Source organism: Cucumis melo, chromosome 6 (genome assembly GCF_025177605.1).
Source record: "Cucumis melo cultivar AY chromosome 6, USDA_Cmelo_AY_1.0, whole genome shotgun sequence".
NCBI lineage: Eukaryota > Viridiplantae > Streptophyta > Magnoliopsida > Cucurbitales > Cucurbitaceae > Cucumis > Cucumis melo.
Genome location: NC_066862.1, coordinates 18,392,936 through 18,411,827, shown reverse-complemented (window position 1 = coordinate 18,411,827; position 18,892 = coordinate 18,392,936). Strand labels below are relative to the sequence as shown.

At 35.0% G+C, this 18,892-nt stretch overlaps 1 protein-coding gene and 1 long non-coding RNA gene across 2 annotated transcripts; one reads left to right on the top strand and one right to left on the bottom strand.

The window, feature by feature from the left end:
- Nucleotides 1–2,499: 2,499 nt before the first annotated feature.
- LOC127150061 (uncharacterized) lies at nt 2,500–3,399 on the bottom strand. The gene is made up of 2 exons (XR_007821992.1): nt 3,358–3,399; nt 2,500–3,183 (listed from the first exon to the last, which is right to left on the bottom strand). It is a non-coding gene; the product is annotated as an uncharacterized LOC127150061 (long non-coding RNA).
- Nucleotides 3,400–6,808: 3,409 nt separating this feature from the next.
- On the top strand, nt 6,809–16,455 carry LOC103500150 (uridine/cytidine kinase UKL1, chloroplastic). Its single transcript, XM_008463359.3, has 14 exons — nt 6,809–7,199; nt 7,368–7,459; nt 7,532–7,601; nt 7,884–8,002; nt 8,108–8,204; nt 8,649–8,728; nt 9,393–9,587; nt 14,403–14,486; nt 14,588–14,648; nt 14,792–14,852; nt 15,059–15,152; nt 15,274–15,346; nt 15,658–15,740; nt 15,836–16,455. Exons 1-14 carry the CDS (start codon nt 7,007–7,009, stop codon nt 15,980–15,982), a joined length of 1,449 nt encoding a protein of 482 aa, XP_008461581.1. The 5' UTR covers nt 6,809–7,006; the 3' UTR covers nt 15,983–16,455.
- Nucleotides 16,456–18,892: the final 2,437 nt, after the last annotated feature.

Sequence of the window (18,892 nt, the reverse complement as noted above, 5' to 3'; positions counted from 1 at the left end):
GAACAATACATCAAGCAAATAACTTATTCTCCATGGATGAGATAATTCCACTAATTGTGGAGTTTCAAGGTCAAAGTGAACATTTGGACTTGCAAAAAATATATAATTCCCTTTTTACTCTTGATGAATTAATGTAAAAAATAATTAATTAATTAAAATCTACTTAATCCCGATTGACCTAAATCAAATCCTTATTTTGATTTTCCAGTATTTAAATCTTATTTAAATATAATTTCTCCCTCAATTTATAATAGTTAATTATATTGAATATTATAACCGAGTCATCTTTAATCAATTCAAACGATTTGAATTTTTCAATCACTATGTTTTAATATTAATTCCACGATGAATTAATAGAGAGACCTAATAGACCTACATATCATGAGCTTCAATGATCCTTCCATTTTAATTACATAGACATTTCTTCTAACTGCCTTTTTTTGTCACAATTTTTTATATTGTTTAATTGTCTTTTGACCGTCATCTGATTAGGTTTTATTCTTTGATACGTCAAATTCTACTTGATATTGATTGTGTTATCTAATTGCTATCGCATATTTATTTGTGATGAATTCTACATCTCAAATCACATATATCTTCCATGAAACTCAATAAATAAGTTTAACGATTCCACCAAAATGTAATTATTACCATGTGATTTCTATTTGATTGAGTTTTTAAACATAGAAGGCATTTATTAAGTTTAGTTTAAAAATTAAAAAACAAAAAACAAAACTTATCTCTTATTATACACGTTGCAACCCCACCCATCTCTTTCATGCTGCTTGACATATTTTACATTACAAAAAAAGTATTGCTAGCTTCTTACCTCAATCCTTCACCACCACTTTACTTGCAATCGACCATGTGTGATTTGAGATTTTTAAAATTGAAATTGAAAAAAAAAAAAGAAAGGAAATCGAAGGAAAGAGGTAAGTGAAACAAACAAATTAAATGGAAATCGAACTAGAAAACTTGATTTAGAATTTTTTTTCAACTTAAAAAGCTCGCTAGATTTTTGCACCAAGTTGCAAAAAGGGAAGAGGACGCATGCAAAAAGGAAAAAGAATAAGAGTAATTTTGGAACATGATTAAAGATGAGCTCCCACAAAACTCACTTTTTTATTTCAAACTCAACATAAAACAAATTCTAACACTTAAACATATTAGTGCATTTACTACAATGCCAACTTTAAAATCAATATAAATGTCCACATTCAACCTAAGAAAATGCAAAATGCACTTTTGGCAATATCCACTCCTCTCCCACACACATACACACTTTCTTATTTCAAACTCAACATAAAACAAATGCAACTCAAACTTAAACATATTAGTGCATCCCCCTCCACACACATATTTCCTTATTTCAAACTCAACATAAAACAAATGCAGTTCAAACTTTAAAATTCAAAAAGCACTTTACGCAATCCCCACCTCCCCCATCTCCCAAGACACGCACTTTAATCTCAAACTCAATATATATCATGAATGAATCCCAAACTCAATGCCTTTATCGAAATATCAATATCAAGTTCAATATAAAATTTAAATTCAACTCAAACTAAAACATGACTAAATAGTTGTGACCATAACGGCAGGATAACAATGTATACATAATTAGTTTACCACTACAGTTGAAGAGTTCATACCATTTGGCTTATCTCCTTGTGATTTTAAGAGTTGTAAGACTATGATTTTCAAGTCATATATCTCAAGATTCTCAACTTGTCTTTACTTTATCATCAATATTATAGAGCAACTAGAATATTGAAATTTTCAATGCAGTGATACTTTGTTCCTAATTAGAATACAATGATACAAAAATTTCAATACAATGATACAATCCTAATTAGAATACAATAAAATGAAATTTAAGAGTGCAAAAGAAACAAAAAGCTATGTTCGTGTGTAGATTGAAGGAATACAAACTTCACTTTGTGGCATTGAAGTCAGAACATAAATTATGGACTTTAAATCAACCATACTACAAATTGGATTTTTAAAAAAAAATTATCTGAATGGACAACAAGATAACTTAAAGAACTGCATTTCTCAGCTCGTTCAACTCAAAATAGTTCAAAAAAATTAAAACACAACTCTCAATAGATTCAGAACAAAGTCTTCTACTCCTACTCTTATTCTTTTCCTCCTTAAGCACAAGACCTAGTTTTAAAGCCAAAAGTCGAAATCTCACACAAAATCATGTTTCTACTTGAAGATAATGTCAACTATCAAACCCAAGTTACTTTAACTGAGGTTTGAAGAAAAATCTGTGCAAAAACAGTGTATTTAATGATGTTTTGAGTTTAGTGGAGAATGGAATTCAGTTTCTAGTTCTCAGCAAGAATAAAGAACAAAGAATCATAACTGCAAATTGTTGATTTTTAAAAAAATTCATCATTAAGAAAAAAACCGCACTCAGCAAAGTTGAAAAATTCTTGAAATGAGGCAAACAGAAATTGAAATAACTAAGAAAAGAAGTTTTTGAAACAACAATTAGATAATTAAAATTGACATTCAAATTATAGTTAAAACACCATATGTGTATACATGAGATTCGACCGCTTTGAACTTCAAATATCAACATGTTACCCAATATGGATTAAAGAAGTGTTTGTTCATAAAACTCCAAATAAGGTACAAGAGTATTCTTACAAGCATTTCATCAAACACCTTATAGTACTAGTAAAACTTGGAATTTTCCCGTGTTCGGCACAATACAACCAACTAAATGCCCAAAAAGAAAATACACAAATTACACAACACAAGTGGGATTACATTATATGAAGAAACCAATTATGCAACACCCATTAACTAATTGTTAAAATTAATTGCAATAACAAAACAAAAATTCTAAAATGCAAGAAAAGAAAAGAAAAAAATAACCTGCTGTCGATTATTGAAAGAATGGCTGGAAGTTGAAGGTGTGTGTGAGCGCTGGGTGCTACGTCACTTGATGGATAGATCCAAACACGGCGAACAGATCAAATAAAGGATGAACGACGGAGCAAAAGAATGACAGATCTGGTGTGATGAGCGAACGACGGAAGGCATATTTGCACGGACTGGGCGTGATGGATGGGTCACCGTAGGCGTTTGAGTGGTGGGGGTTTCATGGAGACTTGCTCAGTTCGTGAAAGTGGAGTGAGGAGTAGAAAGTGAAAAACTAAAAAACATAACCTAAGCTACAGAACAATTCACCAAAAAAAAACTCATAAATCGTGTATTTCTTTTTAATTCTTTTATAAAAGGATCTTTTAGAAAATATAACTAAGAACAATTCACCAAAAAAAACTCATAAATCGTGTATTTCTTTTTAATTCGTTTATAAAAGGATCTTTTAGAGAATATAACTAAGCTACAGAACAATTCACCAAAAAAAAAACTCATAAATCGTTTATTTCTTTTTAATTCTTTTGTACAGTATAGTTTCCTTTTTTCACTCGATCTAAATGAATTTTTTCAATATTCTCTATCTAATTAAGAAAAAAAGAAAAGGATGAAAAAAATAGCAAAATAAAGAGTAAAATATGATAGAAAGAAATCAGATTTGGTTATCTAAATCTAAACGAAAATGAGGAAAAGAAAAAACACGATGGAAAAAAATTGCAGGAGAAAAAAAAAGTAGAAAGGAAGAGAGATGATAGAAAAAAATAACGAAAAGGAGAAAAGATGGAATGTCAAACCTCAAATATTTAAAAAATTGTTAATTTTATAAATTTTGTTATGCCAACAGTAAATATTTTAGTGAAAATTTTCTAAAACTAATAGGTTTTTGTTTTTGTTTTTTTCTTTTTATTTTCTAAATTTTTAATGAAAAGTGTGAGAAGCAAAAGTAAAAGTGAGGGGGAATTTAAGTGGAGAAAATTTTGGTGAAGGAAAAGACATACTGGTTTTAAATTGTCCGATGAAAAGTACATACCAGAAATGACTGAGCGTGAAAATTTTTTAAAACATAGAAAAAATACATATCATTTGACATTTTTAAACGTCAAGAAAGGTCCTAGCGTGATTTTTTTTTTTTTGAAAATCCACCCACAACTGCCTTCTGTTAAAAATTCTTAACGTTTTCAAAACGTCAAGAAAAAATAGATACTATTAGACGTTTTTAAAACATCAAGTAAAAGTACATATCACCTACATTTTCTAAACCTCAAGAAAGGTTCCAGCATGAAAATGTATTTGAAAGTTCGCGCACCTCGACCTTTTCATAAAATATTTTGACATGTTATCTTTGAAATCACTCATTTCTTGACATTTTTTTTTCAAAAATCATCAAATATTTAAAACCACATTACTAAATCGGGAGCAACTGTGGTTCATCTAATACATTTAAATATTGTATAATTATTTTTAATATAAATTGATTTTGAATATTTTATAATTTATTTTAATATTTCAGAGAGATTGAACAACAGTAGGCTTCATGGAAAATATATGCAACGAAAATGAGTGGTACATGGAAAATATATATTATATGTACGATGTACCTATTGTACCTGTAGCTATCTGAAAGAGACGTGCTCAAGTGCAAGAGCATGAGTTTGATGAAGTTGACCATCATGTGGAAGAAGTGTCTCAGGTGACATAAACACAAAATAAAGTTGGTTATGTTAGTCAGTGATGATGACACCAGGCTTTGGGACGAGCTATTATCCTGGTCAATCGTCACATTTTGGTTCAAAATACTACAATTCAAAGGTCAATCCATCATCGTCAAATTTTGGAATAAAAAATTACGATTTAGGGATCGACCATTCATCTTCATACACACATCGACACAAGGCGTGACCATGGAGAACATAACGGATATTTATACTATGAAGCATGTGCAAAGGTACTTGAACAACTAGACTACTGGCAACAAACCAAAGAATTAGGAGGATTAGAACATCAAAGAGTTCAAAGTCGATGACGACAACCAGCTTGAAATCGACGACGACCGTTTTCAAGTTTCACATCTCATGTTCATTTCGTTTTTAATAACTTACGCTTTCACACAGTTATCTAATTTTCAGTAATCCTGACTACACTTTAGCTCTCCAAACACATCTTTAGATTTTTAAATAGGCTATTTTCAAATATAATAAATTATACCAAAATATTTATAAAATATAACAAAATATCATAGTCTATCTACGATGGATTGTGATAGACAACTATAGATTATAAATATAGATGCTAGTCTATCGTGGTATATCACAGATAAATTATGAGGTTTTTCTTTTATAAATACTTTTAGAAGTTTTGCTATTTAAAATAATTTTCTATTTAAAATTCGAGCACATCAATTTGATTTAAATAAATATTTTAGGTTATTTTGATTCCTAAACTTTTTATACCAAAACTTTTAAAAAAAACTTACCTTGATATCTGTCATATTAGGATTTCGTAAACCTTTGTATTTTGACGATTAAGCTTTATATTATCATATTAGTTAAAATTGATAAATAACCAATAAATTTTGCTAATTTATTCTAAATCTTCTATGCTAATCGAGAAACCAACACATCTATCAAAAAAAATCTAAAAACTAATTTTGTTATTTTTTTCCAAAACCAAAATCTCTCACATCCCTCGTGATTCGTTTTTTATTTTCTAAATTAGAATCTTATGACAAATCAAAAGATCAAAAAAGTAGAATAGAATTGACATGTTTGTAATAACATCCATAACAAAGTAAAATAAATAAAAAAAAAAAGGTGCAACTCGTGTATAAATTAAACTCTATGAAATTACATCTAGATTCCTTATATAAGTAATATAATTTATTATTTAAGTAATATGATGAATCCGCAACATAATGAATCACAACTCCCCTCTCAAAAAAAAAAAAAAAAAAGAATGAGTTGGGAGGAAGAGAGAAGAAAAAAAAAATCACAAAACATGTAATATAAGTCGAGGAAATGAAGTAGAATATTACTCTTTTTAGTTATCCCATAAATTGATTTACCATCTGTTATTTAATTAAAAATATGCTCTTTAAAAAGAAATGGGCATTTTAAAAAATATAACAAAGTAGCAAACTATTTACATTGTATAGAACAATTTTGAGAGCATAAAAAGTCAGAGGCGCTTTGTATAAAATATAAAAAATGCCCTATCCACGTCGTCAACAAACGATCATTTAGATTTGTCTATTGTTTGGTACACGTAAATTTGCTTATACGATCCAAATCTAGACGATTTTTTCTTCTTCAAAATTTTGGTTTCACAATCGTTTAGGTTTGACTAAACATTTTCTAAAATTAGATCATTTAGATTTGGTTAATTTGTTTACATGATCGCTCAGTTTTGGCTAAACAATTTTTTTTACTTCTTTTGCTACATGATGGTTTAAATTTGTCTGCCCAATGATTTATTTTTTTTACATTTACATTTGACTACTCCTGCACGATCTTACATAGTCGTTTATATTTAGTTAACGATGTAAAAAAAATCAGAGAATTAACAAGACGAAATCGCAGCAGAGAAAAAGAAGAAAAACTATGAATCGCAATGAGGAGGAAGACGAATTGTAGGGAGGAAAAGAAGAAAAGAAGAAAAGCGGGTAAATCTGAAATATTTAGAAAACTATCGTGGACCTTGTTACGCAGGTCGTAAATAGTTGTTTATAAAAGTTTTCTAAAAAAATTTAGAAATTAAATAGATTTTTTTAAAAGTAAAATGGAATAAAATGCAAAATTGTAGGGACGAAATTTAAGATTTAAAAGAATACTTAAACATGAGATTACCTTATAAATCGGATAGAAATAGATATAGAAGATCCTGGTCAACCTTTTATAATTATTTTTATCCTTAAATCAAAACATGTTTTTAAACTGAAGCGTCAAATTTCAACCCAAACTCATCACCTTTACGAGAAAAGGAAAAAAAGAAAAAAAGAAAAAAAAAAAAAAAACACCGGGACATCTCTTGCTCTATCCGCCGGTGTCCGCCGTCGCTTTTTTCAGCATCCGTCACCGGATAATTCTACCGTCGACTGATCAACTGATCATCCATCATGCCGGAAGACACCGTTCCGATAGACTATGTAATGGAAGCCGCCTCTGGACCTCACTTCTCTGGCCTCCGACTCGATGGACGTCTCGCCTCTCCGCCGTCTTCCTCAACTTCCTCTCCGGCTCACCGCTCTTCTTTTTCCTCTTCCTTTGCACAGGTCGATACCAGCTCTCCCAGGCAGCCCTTTGTCATCGGTAATTTCTATCTGTTCTTGATTACTTTGTGAGGGGATTTGGACTCTTATGGATGAGTTGATTTATTTTCATCTTCGTCATTCCTGTTCTGTTGATCTCCATTAAAACTTACAACTCTTTCCGTTTGGATCGACAACGTTATAATTGTTGGTATTATTAATTTGCCAGGTGTTTCTGGAGGTACCGCTTCTGGGAAGACGACGGTGTGTGACATGATTATCCAGCAACTTCATGATCACAGGGTTGTGCTGGTCAATCAGGTTAGCTTCTTATCTGCTGGATCCTACTCTACATTTTTCTTCCGTTTCCTGAACTTCATGGCTTTGCTGTAGGACTCGTTTTACCGCGGGTTGACAGCTGAGGAACTAGAACGCGTACACGAGTATAACTTTGATCATCCTGGTAATGACATTAGTGATTTCTACTTTTTTTTGTCTACTCTCATTGTAAAGGAAAGCATAGAAAATCAATGTTGTATCGGCTGTAAATATTTCTTAAATGTATGTGATAACGATTTGATTACTTTTAAACTAGGCGATGTTGAGTATACTAAACGGGGATTAAGTTTTCCATAATCCAGTAGCATAAGCTTCTGGGTTTAGTTATCATTATATTTCCCTCTCAATAGAAACAGTACATAACATATTTCCCTCTCTTTGATTATTTTAATTGAACTGTTCCTAGATTCTTTTGACACGGAGCAGCTTGTAGATTGTATCGAGAAGCTAAAGAGTGGCCAACCTTACCACGTCCCAATTTATGATTTTAAAACTCATCAACGCTGTGTAGATAGTTTTCGACAGGTGCCGACATCTCTTTCCAAGTGTTTACTTGTTTTTCTTTCTTGAGGGTATTGGGCATATTCTTTGGTACAATTCTTTCGGAAAATTAACATTGGTTTGCACCAGGTCAATGCCTCGAATGTTATCATCTTGGAAGGTATTTTGGTTTTCCATGACCAAAGAGTCCGCAATTTGATGAATATGAAGATATTTGTTGACACAGGTTCGAAATCTTGCTGCTATTACGTTCTTTACTATTTCTTTCTTTTTTCATTTTAACTCTGTGTAATTTCACTTTCCGCATTGTAGGCTTTAGACTTTCGTTCTGATTGTATGGAATTTTTTGCAAAGCTTACATGTTATACTCGATGAATTGTACGAGTGAAGAGCTCTGAAATGAGACTTAGTGAGAACATTTTGTTTAAAGTTTCTCAAATCCTGTGGATGAAATGAGATGTGAATGCTGAAAGGAAGATTAGAAACATACGGTTTGTTGGTCTTATTTGGGGCTGACATTTTATTATTTTCAAATGTGCAAGAGATCTGATTGAAATAGATTTTGTACTTATGATCTTTAGTACAAATTTAACATATTCCTCTACATATTACCATGACTTATTAAATAATATCTACCTTCACCTAAAGTTTGGTATTGCATTGGTTTTAGATCCTGATGTGAGGCTTGCTCGAAGAATTAGACGTGATACGGTAGAAAGGGGCAGGGACATTAACTCTGTTCTTGAACAGGTAAAATATAAATTTTCTTTCTTGAATTAAACCTATTCCATCTTTAATTGAAAAGTTTGAAGGCTGTGTATGCATTGAAATATTTCGCAAGTCTAGCATAGCTTACTATCACCATATTGTCTTTCCTTCACACCCTAAGGATTTTGAAAATCCTCCCCCAGCTCATTACTTGGTTATTATCATAACTAAATCATAATCAATTTGAGCATCGTGAAAAAAGAATGATATCGAGGAACTCACTACCTTGAGCCATATCATTGCTTCCACTCATGGCCTGAGAAGAAATCCAAATCATGCCTCCCTTCCCCAGTCGAAGCAACCAAAATCAAGTTTATGTCTGGATAGTTGAAATAACCTCAATCTAACCTGATCAAAAAAGTTATTCTTGCAATGATTTACTTCGTCATGGACTCATGTCCTATTCAATGATATCGCAGGCTTGTTTATCATTTAGAGCAGTGACTAAGGGGCATAGTTGAAGTGTCAGAAGGATTTGCTTTCGTTTATGTGAGCTGAGCAAGTCTTATAGTTTGCGTATGAATTTTATAGAAGGAATAACAATAACAATACTTCAATGTACAACATCTGACTGACATGCCTTTGAAATTTGTTTTTAAATTCATTATATACTTAAGTGATGTTTTCATTTTTATTATTTGTGCAGTATGCAAAGTTTGTAAAACCTGCTTTTGATGATTTCATTTTGCCATCAAAGAAGTATGCCGATGTGATCATACCACGTGGGGGTGATAACCATGTTGCAATTGATTTGATTGTGCAACACATCCACACTAAGTTAGGCCAGCATGACCTATGCAAAATATACCCCAATGTTACTGTCATTCAGTCGACATTTCAGGTATCATATAACATTTTCATATAGCAATTCCCTCTAATTAATACTTTATGTTCCTCTTTTTCCTCTAAAGGATTGGCCAAATAGGCTAAACTATTTACCTTCAGTTGTCTGTCCCGATTGTTACATTTCATACCAGAATCAATCTTCACCGGCCTTAAGTTGGAAAAGATTGTGTAGACAGAGATTTATAACAGTAGACTCAAGGTTGTTCTTATTTTTTCTAAAAAAGTGTCGAAGATATGTGTAAGAGAGATGGAACTTGTTGCTTGAGAAATGAGCCGACTATTGTCAGTTTAGAGGTTTACCAGAAAATCTGTTTACTATTCATGTTGTTTGTTTCAGACCAGACTGTTAGATTAATACCTCACTAAATACTCATTTTCATTAACAAAAGAAGGGATAACACAAGTGACAAGATACTCACCAATTTGAGAAGGTGAAGGACTATTGGTGTGATCTACTAAGTCACAAAAGTTCAAGTTCCAAAAACACTACCAGCCGACTAAATATCCCAAACAAAACTATAATGCAAACAGTACAATAACAGTCGCAATCAACACAGTACTCATGCTCTCTGCGATGTCTATCTGCAAATGTCTTTATTTGATTTTGGGCCCGACTAGGGTGGAATCGTAACTGTTGAACCATGTCATCATTTTCGACCAACTGCTGGTCAAGAGTGGCATTCATGATCTTCTGGCCACCATAAAACATAAGCGAGGATGGGGGCCAACCATAGACAAGATGAACGATGCTGTGGCATACTCAACCTAATGAAGCCACTTCGACCAAATTCTCCCGACTTTCGTTTACGGTTTTTGTTTGTCCATCAGTTTGAGGATGGTAGCCCGTGCTTTGTCTTAGCTGAGTGCCTTTTACACAGAATGTTTCAACCTAAAAGTTGTTTGCGAAAATCTTTATCATGATCTGAAATTATTCACTTGGGAAACCAATGTAGCCTTACAATGTTTTGACAAAAGGATCAGCCATTGTCTTAGCTGAATAGGGATGTGATTGAGGAATAGAGTGCACCTACTTACTTAGTCGATCAACTATCACAAATCCTGGAATGTAATCATGCAATCATGGAAGCCCCTCAACGAAATCCATTGAAATATCTTCCCAAATTCGATCAGACATCGGAAGTTCAGCTGGTGACATAGATCCACTCTTGTTTCTTTGGCAAAGGATATTCATCCACATATTTCTAAACCATTACCTTCATTCCTGACCAATAAAGTTCTTCCTGTCTATTGCTTGTATGTTCTCAAGAATCCCAAGTGGCTGACCATAACCGAATCATGGTAGGATTGTAACATAGCGGGAATAAGTTTAGAGTTGGGTTCAAGTGTGATCACTAACTGCCCTTTGTACATCAGGGTGTCTTGGTTTAAGGAGAACTTAGGATGGCTGTAATCAGTGCACACTTTCTGGAAAAATTCAACTGGACTCGCTTCTTCCTCCACAATATCAACCTCAAAGATGGTCAGAATTGATAGTTGTTGAAATGTACAATAGGTGGCACCTGGGAAAAAAGCATCAAAAACTTTGTTCTCTAAACCAGGGTGATATTGGATCTCAAAATCATATCCCAAAAGCTTTGCCACCCAATTTTGTTACCTTGGAGGAATTGACTTATGCTCAACCAAAAACTGCGAAGGTTGTTGGTCAGTTCACACGATGAATCTTCTTCCGGATCTCCATCATTGGACAACCATCACTATAGCCATGAATTCTCGCTCATAGCTAACTAGTAGGATTTCCATCATTGGACAACCATCACTACTGCCATGGGTTCTTGCTCATAGGCTGACTTAGCTTGGGCTCTAGCAGATAATGTATGGCTAAACTATCCAAGGAGGAGGAAAACCTTGGTCATCGATTTTGGGAGTGCTAGTATGTTCGGGCTGTGTGGAATTCTCTTCTGCAAGAGTTTGGCATTAGCTACGCTGGCCAAAGGAGCATTCGTGCGACAATTGAGGAATTACTCACACATCCACCTTTCAAAAAGAAAATGTGCTTTTTGTGGCTTGTTGGGTGTGTGCTGTGATTTGGAATGTATGGAGGGAGAGGAATGATCGGGTGTTTCGTGTTAGGGAAAGGGATCGTAGTTGGGTTTGGTCTTTGGTTAGATTTCATGTGTTCCTGTGTGCTTCGATTTTGAAGTCCTTTTCTAACTATTCTATTGGAAATATTTTACTCAGTTGGAACCATTCTTATAGGTTGGGCTGTTTTTGATGGGCTTCTGCTTTTGTACTATTTCATTCTATCTCAATGAAAATTGTTGTTTCTACATATATATAAAAAAACATATGGCAAAAATAGACTGTGGGCCTTTGATTTTGAGAGAGTCGAACCCCAATTGCCGTTTTAGATGGATTTATCTCTACAATGAAAGGAATGGAGAAATTGCAAAGCCCACACAGGCAACGTGACCATGACCTTTTTCAGAGCTTCAAAGGTGGACATGTCCTCATTTGTCCAAGTAAATATGTTGTTTTTGATCATTCGGTGTAAGGGTTGGGCGTTTTGGCCATAATTCAAGATAAAATGCTTTTAGTAGCTGGTAAGGCGCCCAGAACAGTTTGAAGTTCCATAACATTCAATGGTTGTGGCCTTTCAAAGATAGCTCAAATCTTCACTGGATAAGCCTCGACTCCTTCGGCTGACCCAATGACCCGGATAATCTAACTCTTTTTTTTTTTTTTGTTAAATTCACTTCTCGAGATTGGCAAATAAAGTGTTACCACACGATGTATTGAAAACCATAATGTGATGAGTTATGTGGGATTCCATATAAGGACTATCACAAGAATATTGTCAAAGAATACAGGAATGCACCTTCGTAGGAATGGACAAAAAGCTCTGTCCATAAGTGCTTGGAAGGTGGCTAGAACATTCTTAAAGCCAAAAGGAATCACTAAGAACTCATAGTGGCCTTCACAAGTGTGAAACACAATCTTGATTACGTCTGTGTTATTTACCCTAATTTGGTGATAGCTTGAGTGGAGATCGAATTTAGATTATATCTTTGCCCCATATAGTTCGTCAAGGAGCTCTTCAATGATAGGAATGGGAAACTTGTCTAGGATGGTAGCTTCACTCAATGAATGATAATCACTAAAAATCTCCAACTACCATATTTCTTTTCTACAAGGAGGGCATGGCTTGCATATGTTGTTGAGACATATAATTCCAGTTGAGAGCATCTCATCAATCTGTCTCTCAATTTCATCCTTGTAGATGGCAGGATAACAGTAGGGCCTCAGGCTGAAGGGTTGCTTCCGCTTTGTTAGCATGATGTGATGATCAAGGTCTCCTGAGGCTTAAGGCTGAAGGTTTGGAATATATTTTCATACTTATTTTACAATTTATTGATCTCTGATGGTAGTGATGAAATCAGTGTTGCCATGGAAACATTAACGTCATTCACTTGAGTAGTAATGGCCCGTAGTTGCACAAGGAATCCCTGTTCACCTTATTCCCACGAATGCTTCAAAGTATGAAGAGATACATCTCTCTTTATAAGCACAGGATCTCCTCCGTTACCACCCAAGAATCTCCTTGGGAAATCGTTATGGTCAAACTCTTCCAGTCCACCACTGTCACTCCCAGAGTATTGAGTTATTGCATTCCAAGTATAAGGTCAATGCCTCCTAATCAAGCGACAGGAAGTCCTCTGTAACCATGAGAGCTGAAAAGGACAAAACCACTTTTTGCCAATGCCGTTTACCACAACTTGCTTCCTTTATTTCGACAATCACCCCGTAGTTGGCAGTATAGGAAATAAGAAGTTTAAGCTTGTTGACCCCCCGGGGAAATGAAACTGTCTGTGGCTCCACAACCAAAACCACAATCTCTTTGTCTTCAAGCTTTCCCTTTACTTAATGGTATTAGAATTTGAAATTTCGACTACAATGTTCAAGGATGGTTCAACCATCTCTTCAACCGGTTCCTCGGACCCTTTCCACTTCAATGATCATTTCCTCCTCCATCACTCGTTGTCGGTGAGCAGCAACCTTAACTCCCTGCTCCTGCATTTATGGCTAATGGTGTACTTTTGATTACATGAGAAATGAAGATCTCTTTCTTTTCTCACTCTATGTTCGATATACATTTGTATTGAACTTACTTGTTCTTTCTTATTTGGGGGTTGGTGGCCAGTGAGAGTAATAGCCTGAACAGGGCTGGGATCCTAGTCATGGGTTTATTAAAAGGCTTCTGGTTGAAAAAGAGGGACTGAATGATTTCTAGACCTTGGAAGAAGGTGGGTCAATTCTGTTTTGGATGGCCATATTTTAGTCTTCTATTCTTTGAGCTGCTTTTCATAGTTTTGGCCAAGCTCACTGGTTCAAACAGATGACTTCAGTCTTGATATCTTCATACAATACATTAAGGACGAGGCACCGACATAGCCTCAATTCTCTCCTTGAAATCGGTTGTAGTTGATGCTTGCTTGGATTGAAATTGAACAGTGCTCTGATACCAATGAGGTTAATACTTCACTAAATACTAATTTTCACTAACTAAAGAAAGTACAAACCCAAGTTACAAGACCCCCTAGTGTGATCTACTAACCACAGCTTAAGTCACAAAAGCCAAAAACATTCCCGACCAACTAAATACCTCGAACAAGAAAATAAAGCAATCAGTTCCATAATAGTAACAACCAACATTGTACTGGGGGGGGGGGGATTCTCATTTCTACCCCTTTTAACATACGTACTAACTATTTGTGGCCTGATAAACTGAGGATATATCTCATTTTAGCTGTTACTTCTCTCCATAATCTCCTGTGGGTAACTGTATTTTCAGATAAGAGGCATGCATACATTAATTCGAGACCGGGACATTTCAAAGCATGATTTTGTATTCTATTCAGATCGACTCATTCGTCTGGTACTTTCTGCTACAAAACTCAAATCCTACTTTCAGCTTTCCAGTAAAGTTGAACAATCTCAACATCGTCAGTCATAGATTTTGTTTCTTTTAATTCTCAGGTTGTGGAGCATGGCCTTGGCCATTTGCCATTTACCGAAAAACAAGTGATCACTCCTACGGGTGAGTTGAGGAAGTAAAAGGCTTGTACTTTCTGAATCTATCTGTGCAATAAACTCATTTCTCTTTCCGTGAGTGTCTAAATTCATCATACTTTCTTGGTTCGTGTTTACTGATGAATAATGAATGTATGCTTTTGATCTCAGCATCTGTATACACTGGGGTTGATTTCTGCAAGAAACTATGTGGGGTATCCATTGTTCGGAGGTGAGCTTGACATGATTACGTATGATACTTGATGCCTGAATAATTGAAACTAAAATTTATCTGAAATGAACTTGGTGGTTGTATCTTTTGTTGTGATCAATTTTGGATATGACTTTTGAGTAAAAGTGTGGTATATATTAATTAAGCCTCGAGACTTGATGAGAAGGTTCTCATTGATGACAGTTCTCCTCAATCTAATAATGTAGTGGTGAAAGCATGGAAAATGCATTGCGTGCATGTTGCAAAGGGATAAAAATTGGGAAGATTCTGATTCATCGCGAGGGAGATAATGGGAAGCAGGTAAGACTAGAATGTTACTCTTGAATTATAGAGTTTGTTGGAGCTTGATCTGTTCTTTCTTTGGTCACTTTTGGTGTTATATAAACATTGAGTTTTTTCTTTTCCTTTTGAAACTAAACAGCTGATATACGAGAAATTACCCAGTGATATATCAGAGCGACATGTCCTGCTCCTGGATCCCGTTCTTGCTACCGGTAACGATGTCAATCCTTATATTATAAGTTAAAAATCCTTTTTACCTATCATTAATCACTCTATAATACAACAATAAGTTAACTTTGGTGACATTTAGAGTAGACGATTACGTCATGATTCTTAAGTTTTGTTAGCTTAAGTGGGGCATTGAATAAGTAAATTTTATTACTTTATTCATGTATTTTATTTGTTTTTTTAATAAGAAATTACTGATAACTTTATCCAATTATTAATAATTAATAAGCTCTGTTTAAAGCACACACACATATATATGTGTATATATATATATATATATATATTATCTTTGCAGGCAACTCAGCCAATCAAGCAATTGATCTACTCATACAAAAGGGAGTTCCTGAAGCGCACATCATATTCCTCAACTTGATCTCTGTGAGTTATTTTATCCTATCCAGATTAGTTATAACTTGATAGAATTGGTTGCAAATACCTTTATTGATGTCAAATATCACACCTTCTGAGTTCAGGCACCTGAGGGAATTCACTGTGTTTGCAAACGCTTCCCATCCTTGAAAATTGTCACTTCTGAGATTGATGTTGGATTGGATGACAGTTATCGTGTAATACCCGGCCTAGGTGAATTTGGTGATCGTTACTTCGGTACAGATGATTAGTTATGCATCTAGCTGGTTGAAAAGTATCACATAGCTCAGTGAATTAGATAAAAGCCATGAATCAATCATTGTGGAAGATCAGCTGCAGATTTTCATAGAGATTCAGCAGTAGTCTTACCAAACCATAGATGAAGTATTCAACATTGACCTCAATTTGTGCGGTATACATTATCCACGAGTCGAGGAAACTATTGTTTGTTAAAAGATTATGTCTATGATTACAACTTCAAGTAAGATATTTAGTTCTAATCATGAAAGCAAAGATTGCAATCTAGTTGTGAAAGTCAGAATGGCTCTCATAATGCTGAATAAATTGAACAGTTTGGTGCCAAAGGTGTTGGCTTTTTATATTTGTGTTTTGTTAGCTCAAAAAGCAAAAAGAATATCGCGAGGAGGTTTAATTGGATCCTTGAATCCCCATGCATATGTATTGATAGATATTGAAGAATATCGAAACCGTCACTTTGCTTGTCTCTTTTGTTACACAGCTACTCATTACTTACCAATTCAATTATTCCTAATGTGTAGTAGTGTAGGAGGCTGATGAAATTTTGCAAGCCAACCCCTCGTGTGGTAAACCATGAAATGGATGTTCCTTTGGATTGAGTTGGGAAGAGCTTAAAATTATTGCTTTAAAGCAAGAGTTTCCTACACAAATATCAATTTTTTTTTCATGAATGAGTCTAATGGGATGAAGTATACTAAAAAGTCTGACCCAAATGTGAAATGTCTACATCAATTATTTTAGAGATTTTGAAAAAAAAATTAAAAAATAATAAAAGACGCATAAAGTAAAAATACATGATAATAATGAATGTTTTGTTCCAAAATTGTTTGATTGTTGGGGAATATAGGTTGGGTGTTGTTTTAGTTTTATTGTTGCATAATTATATTCGTCAAAACAGGACCAATAATCAATAATGTGTTAAAGAAATGAGCAATAAAATCTCTTTAGACAAATGCATTCAACCAAAGCCCGTAGGCTCATGGTCTTCCAACTTTGTGCTATATAAAAGGATAATGGAAGAGAAGGTGGTAAGTGGTGACATTACCTCAACGGCATTCTTCTAAAACATTTCAACAACACTTCCCCACTCTCCTCATCTTGACAAAGCAAAGAGCCGAAGTCGGTAGCTCATCTTTTTGCCCTATTAGCTTCTGTAATATTTGGTGCAAAATCATTTCCAATGTTTATGCTAATAGGCTACCCTACTTGAAGCTCATTCTTTTTTACCAAATTATTGTTTTTATTCCTTGACGTTGTGTTCGAATTTGTGTCCCAAAACATCATTATTAGTGGGTTAATAATTATTTTAAATATACAACATTATATTATTCATTGAAGTAATAATTCAAAGTTATTAAGCGTAATATTGAACAATATATGGTTTATATATGTACTAATTGATCATGTTCATGAAATAATTTAAATAGTATATAATATAAAGATAAGTTAGACGGATGTCTCAATTCGACGACACTATAGATACGACCACACTTTGTAATGGTAAGAAACGACTTAATCCAAATTGTTTATATGAAGACGTATGAGTGGGTATATCATCCGTTGATGAAAAACCTACTCAAACCTTCAAAACCTAAAGGTGCGTTTGGGAGAAGGGTTGATTTAAGGAAGGGTTAGAAACCCCGAAGGTCGTCCATACGAGACAGAAGATGTCTTTGTAATAGCGCCCTATCCAAACTCGTTAGTTCTGGCATCTCACGCAATATGCGGAAGAATTCTGTGCGCACATGGTTGTCATTGGCAAGGGGCGCGTGCAGGCCACTCCGCAATCATCCTGAGTTGCTCGTTTTTTGGTCGAGCGCCAGATGTATGCCTTCAACATCCACCTCTCGTTGACTTCCCCTCTTCCTCTTGGATCCACTCAATTCGGTCTTATCCTCTGAAGCGCGAGGTCGTGATGCGCGTACATCGTCCTGCGATAGGTCAATCCCCTAGCTGTACACGGGTGAAAACTCCTCGTTTCCATCCCCCATAACAAATTCGTCATACCCGACAGGCTCGTTAGACCCCACGTCGGCGAATGTCTCAGCGAACCGACCCGTCGCCTTATCGCGATCGAACACATATGTAAGTTCGTCGTAATATGGAAACGGTTTGTTAGGTTCCTTCGCTACAGGATGTGACTGCGGGAAAAAAAAGATCACTTATGAGTACTGATAGAAAAATTGTTAAGTAAATGTACATGGCAACGTTGTGTGGCGTTTATATTATTTTTCTTACCCTAACCCAATTATCAAATAATGCTTTCTTCGCAATGATACATTTTTGTTCATCGTTCCACCTAAAGCCACTGCACGCTGGCCCTCGTATTTCGGCGATGGCCTGGAATGTCCGCTTCAGTGTCTTTATTCTACAGTCAATTACAGTCGTTGCGCGGACCTGACATCCAGGTAGTTTCTCCGCCATCGTGTGTACCAACTAGGCCAGGTAACCTGGCCAAAACGTACCATTATTCGATTTCCATCCCCCCATTGACACCAACTCCATTAAACACTCCACAAGAGTTCCCTCTCCTCCTTCGTCTAGACATGTCTCGGGGCACGGTTTGAGGTTGACATACAGAGAATGAAAAATTACAAGAAATACATGGAGTACGTAGTAATTTCACAATTTCACATTTAACAGTCACAAACAAAAGGCACGTGTACATTTCATATGCAACAGTACATTTTACAGGTGATAGAAATTTGCATACAATCGATGACTTGTAATGTAAAATTGTCTTATCTAAGCGTTACGCAACTGCCAATCAGTGAATATTGATTCGGCTAGTTTGTCGCGCCACTGAGACCACTCGTTTGTCGTCTCAATGTAGTGAATGTCTTCTGAAGCGGTGGTTGTCGCGTACGTGGAGTCCCCTTCGTCCACGTCGTCAACGTCGTCGC

Coding starts and splice junctions, on each gene's coding strand:
- LOC103500150 (XM_008463359.3), top strand. CDS start 7,007: ATGCCGGAAGACACCGTTCCGATAGACTATGTAATGGAAGCCGCCTCT. Junction 7,602..7,883: donor GTATAACTTTGATCATCCTG/GTAATGACATTA, acceptor AACTGTTCCTAG/ATTCTTTTGACACGGAGCAG. Junction 8,205..8,648: donor GAAGATATTTGTTGACACAG/GTTCGAAATCTT, acceptor CATTGGTTTTAG/ATCCTGATGTGAGGCTTGCT.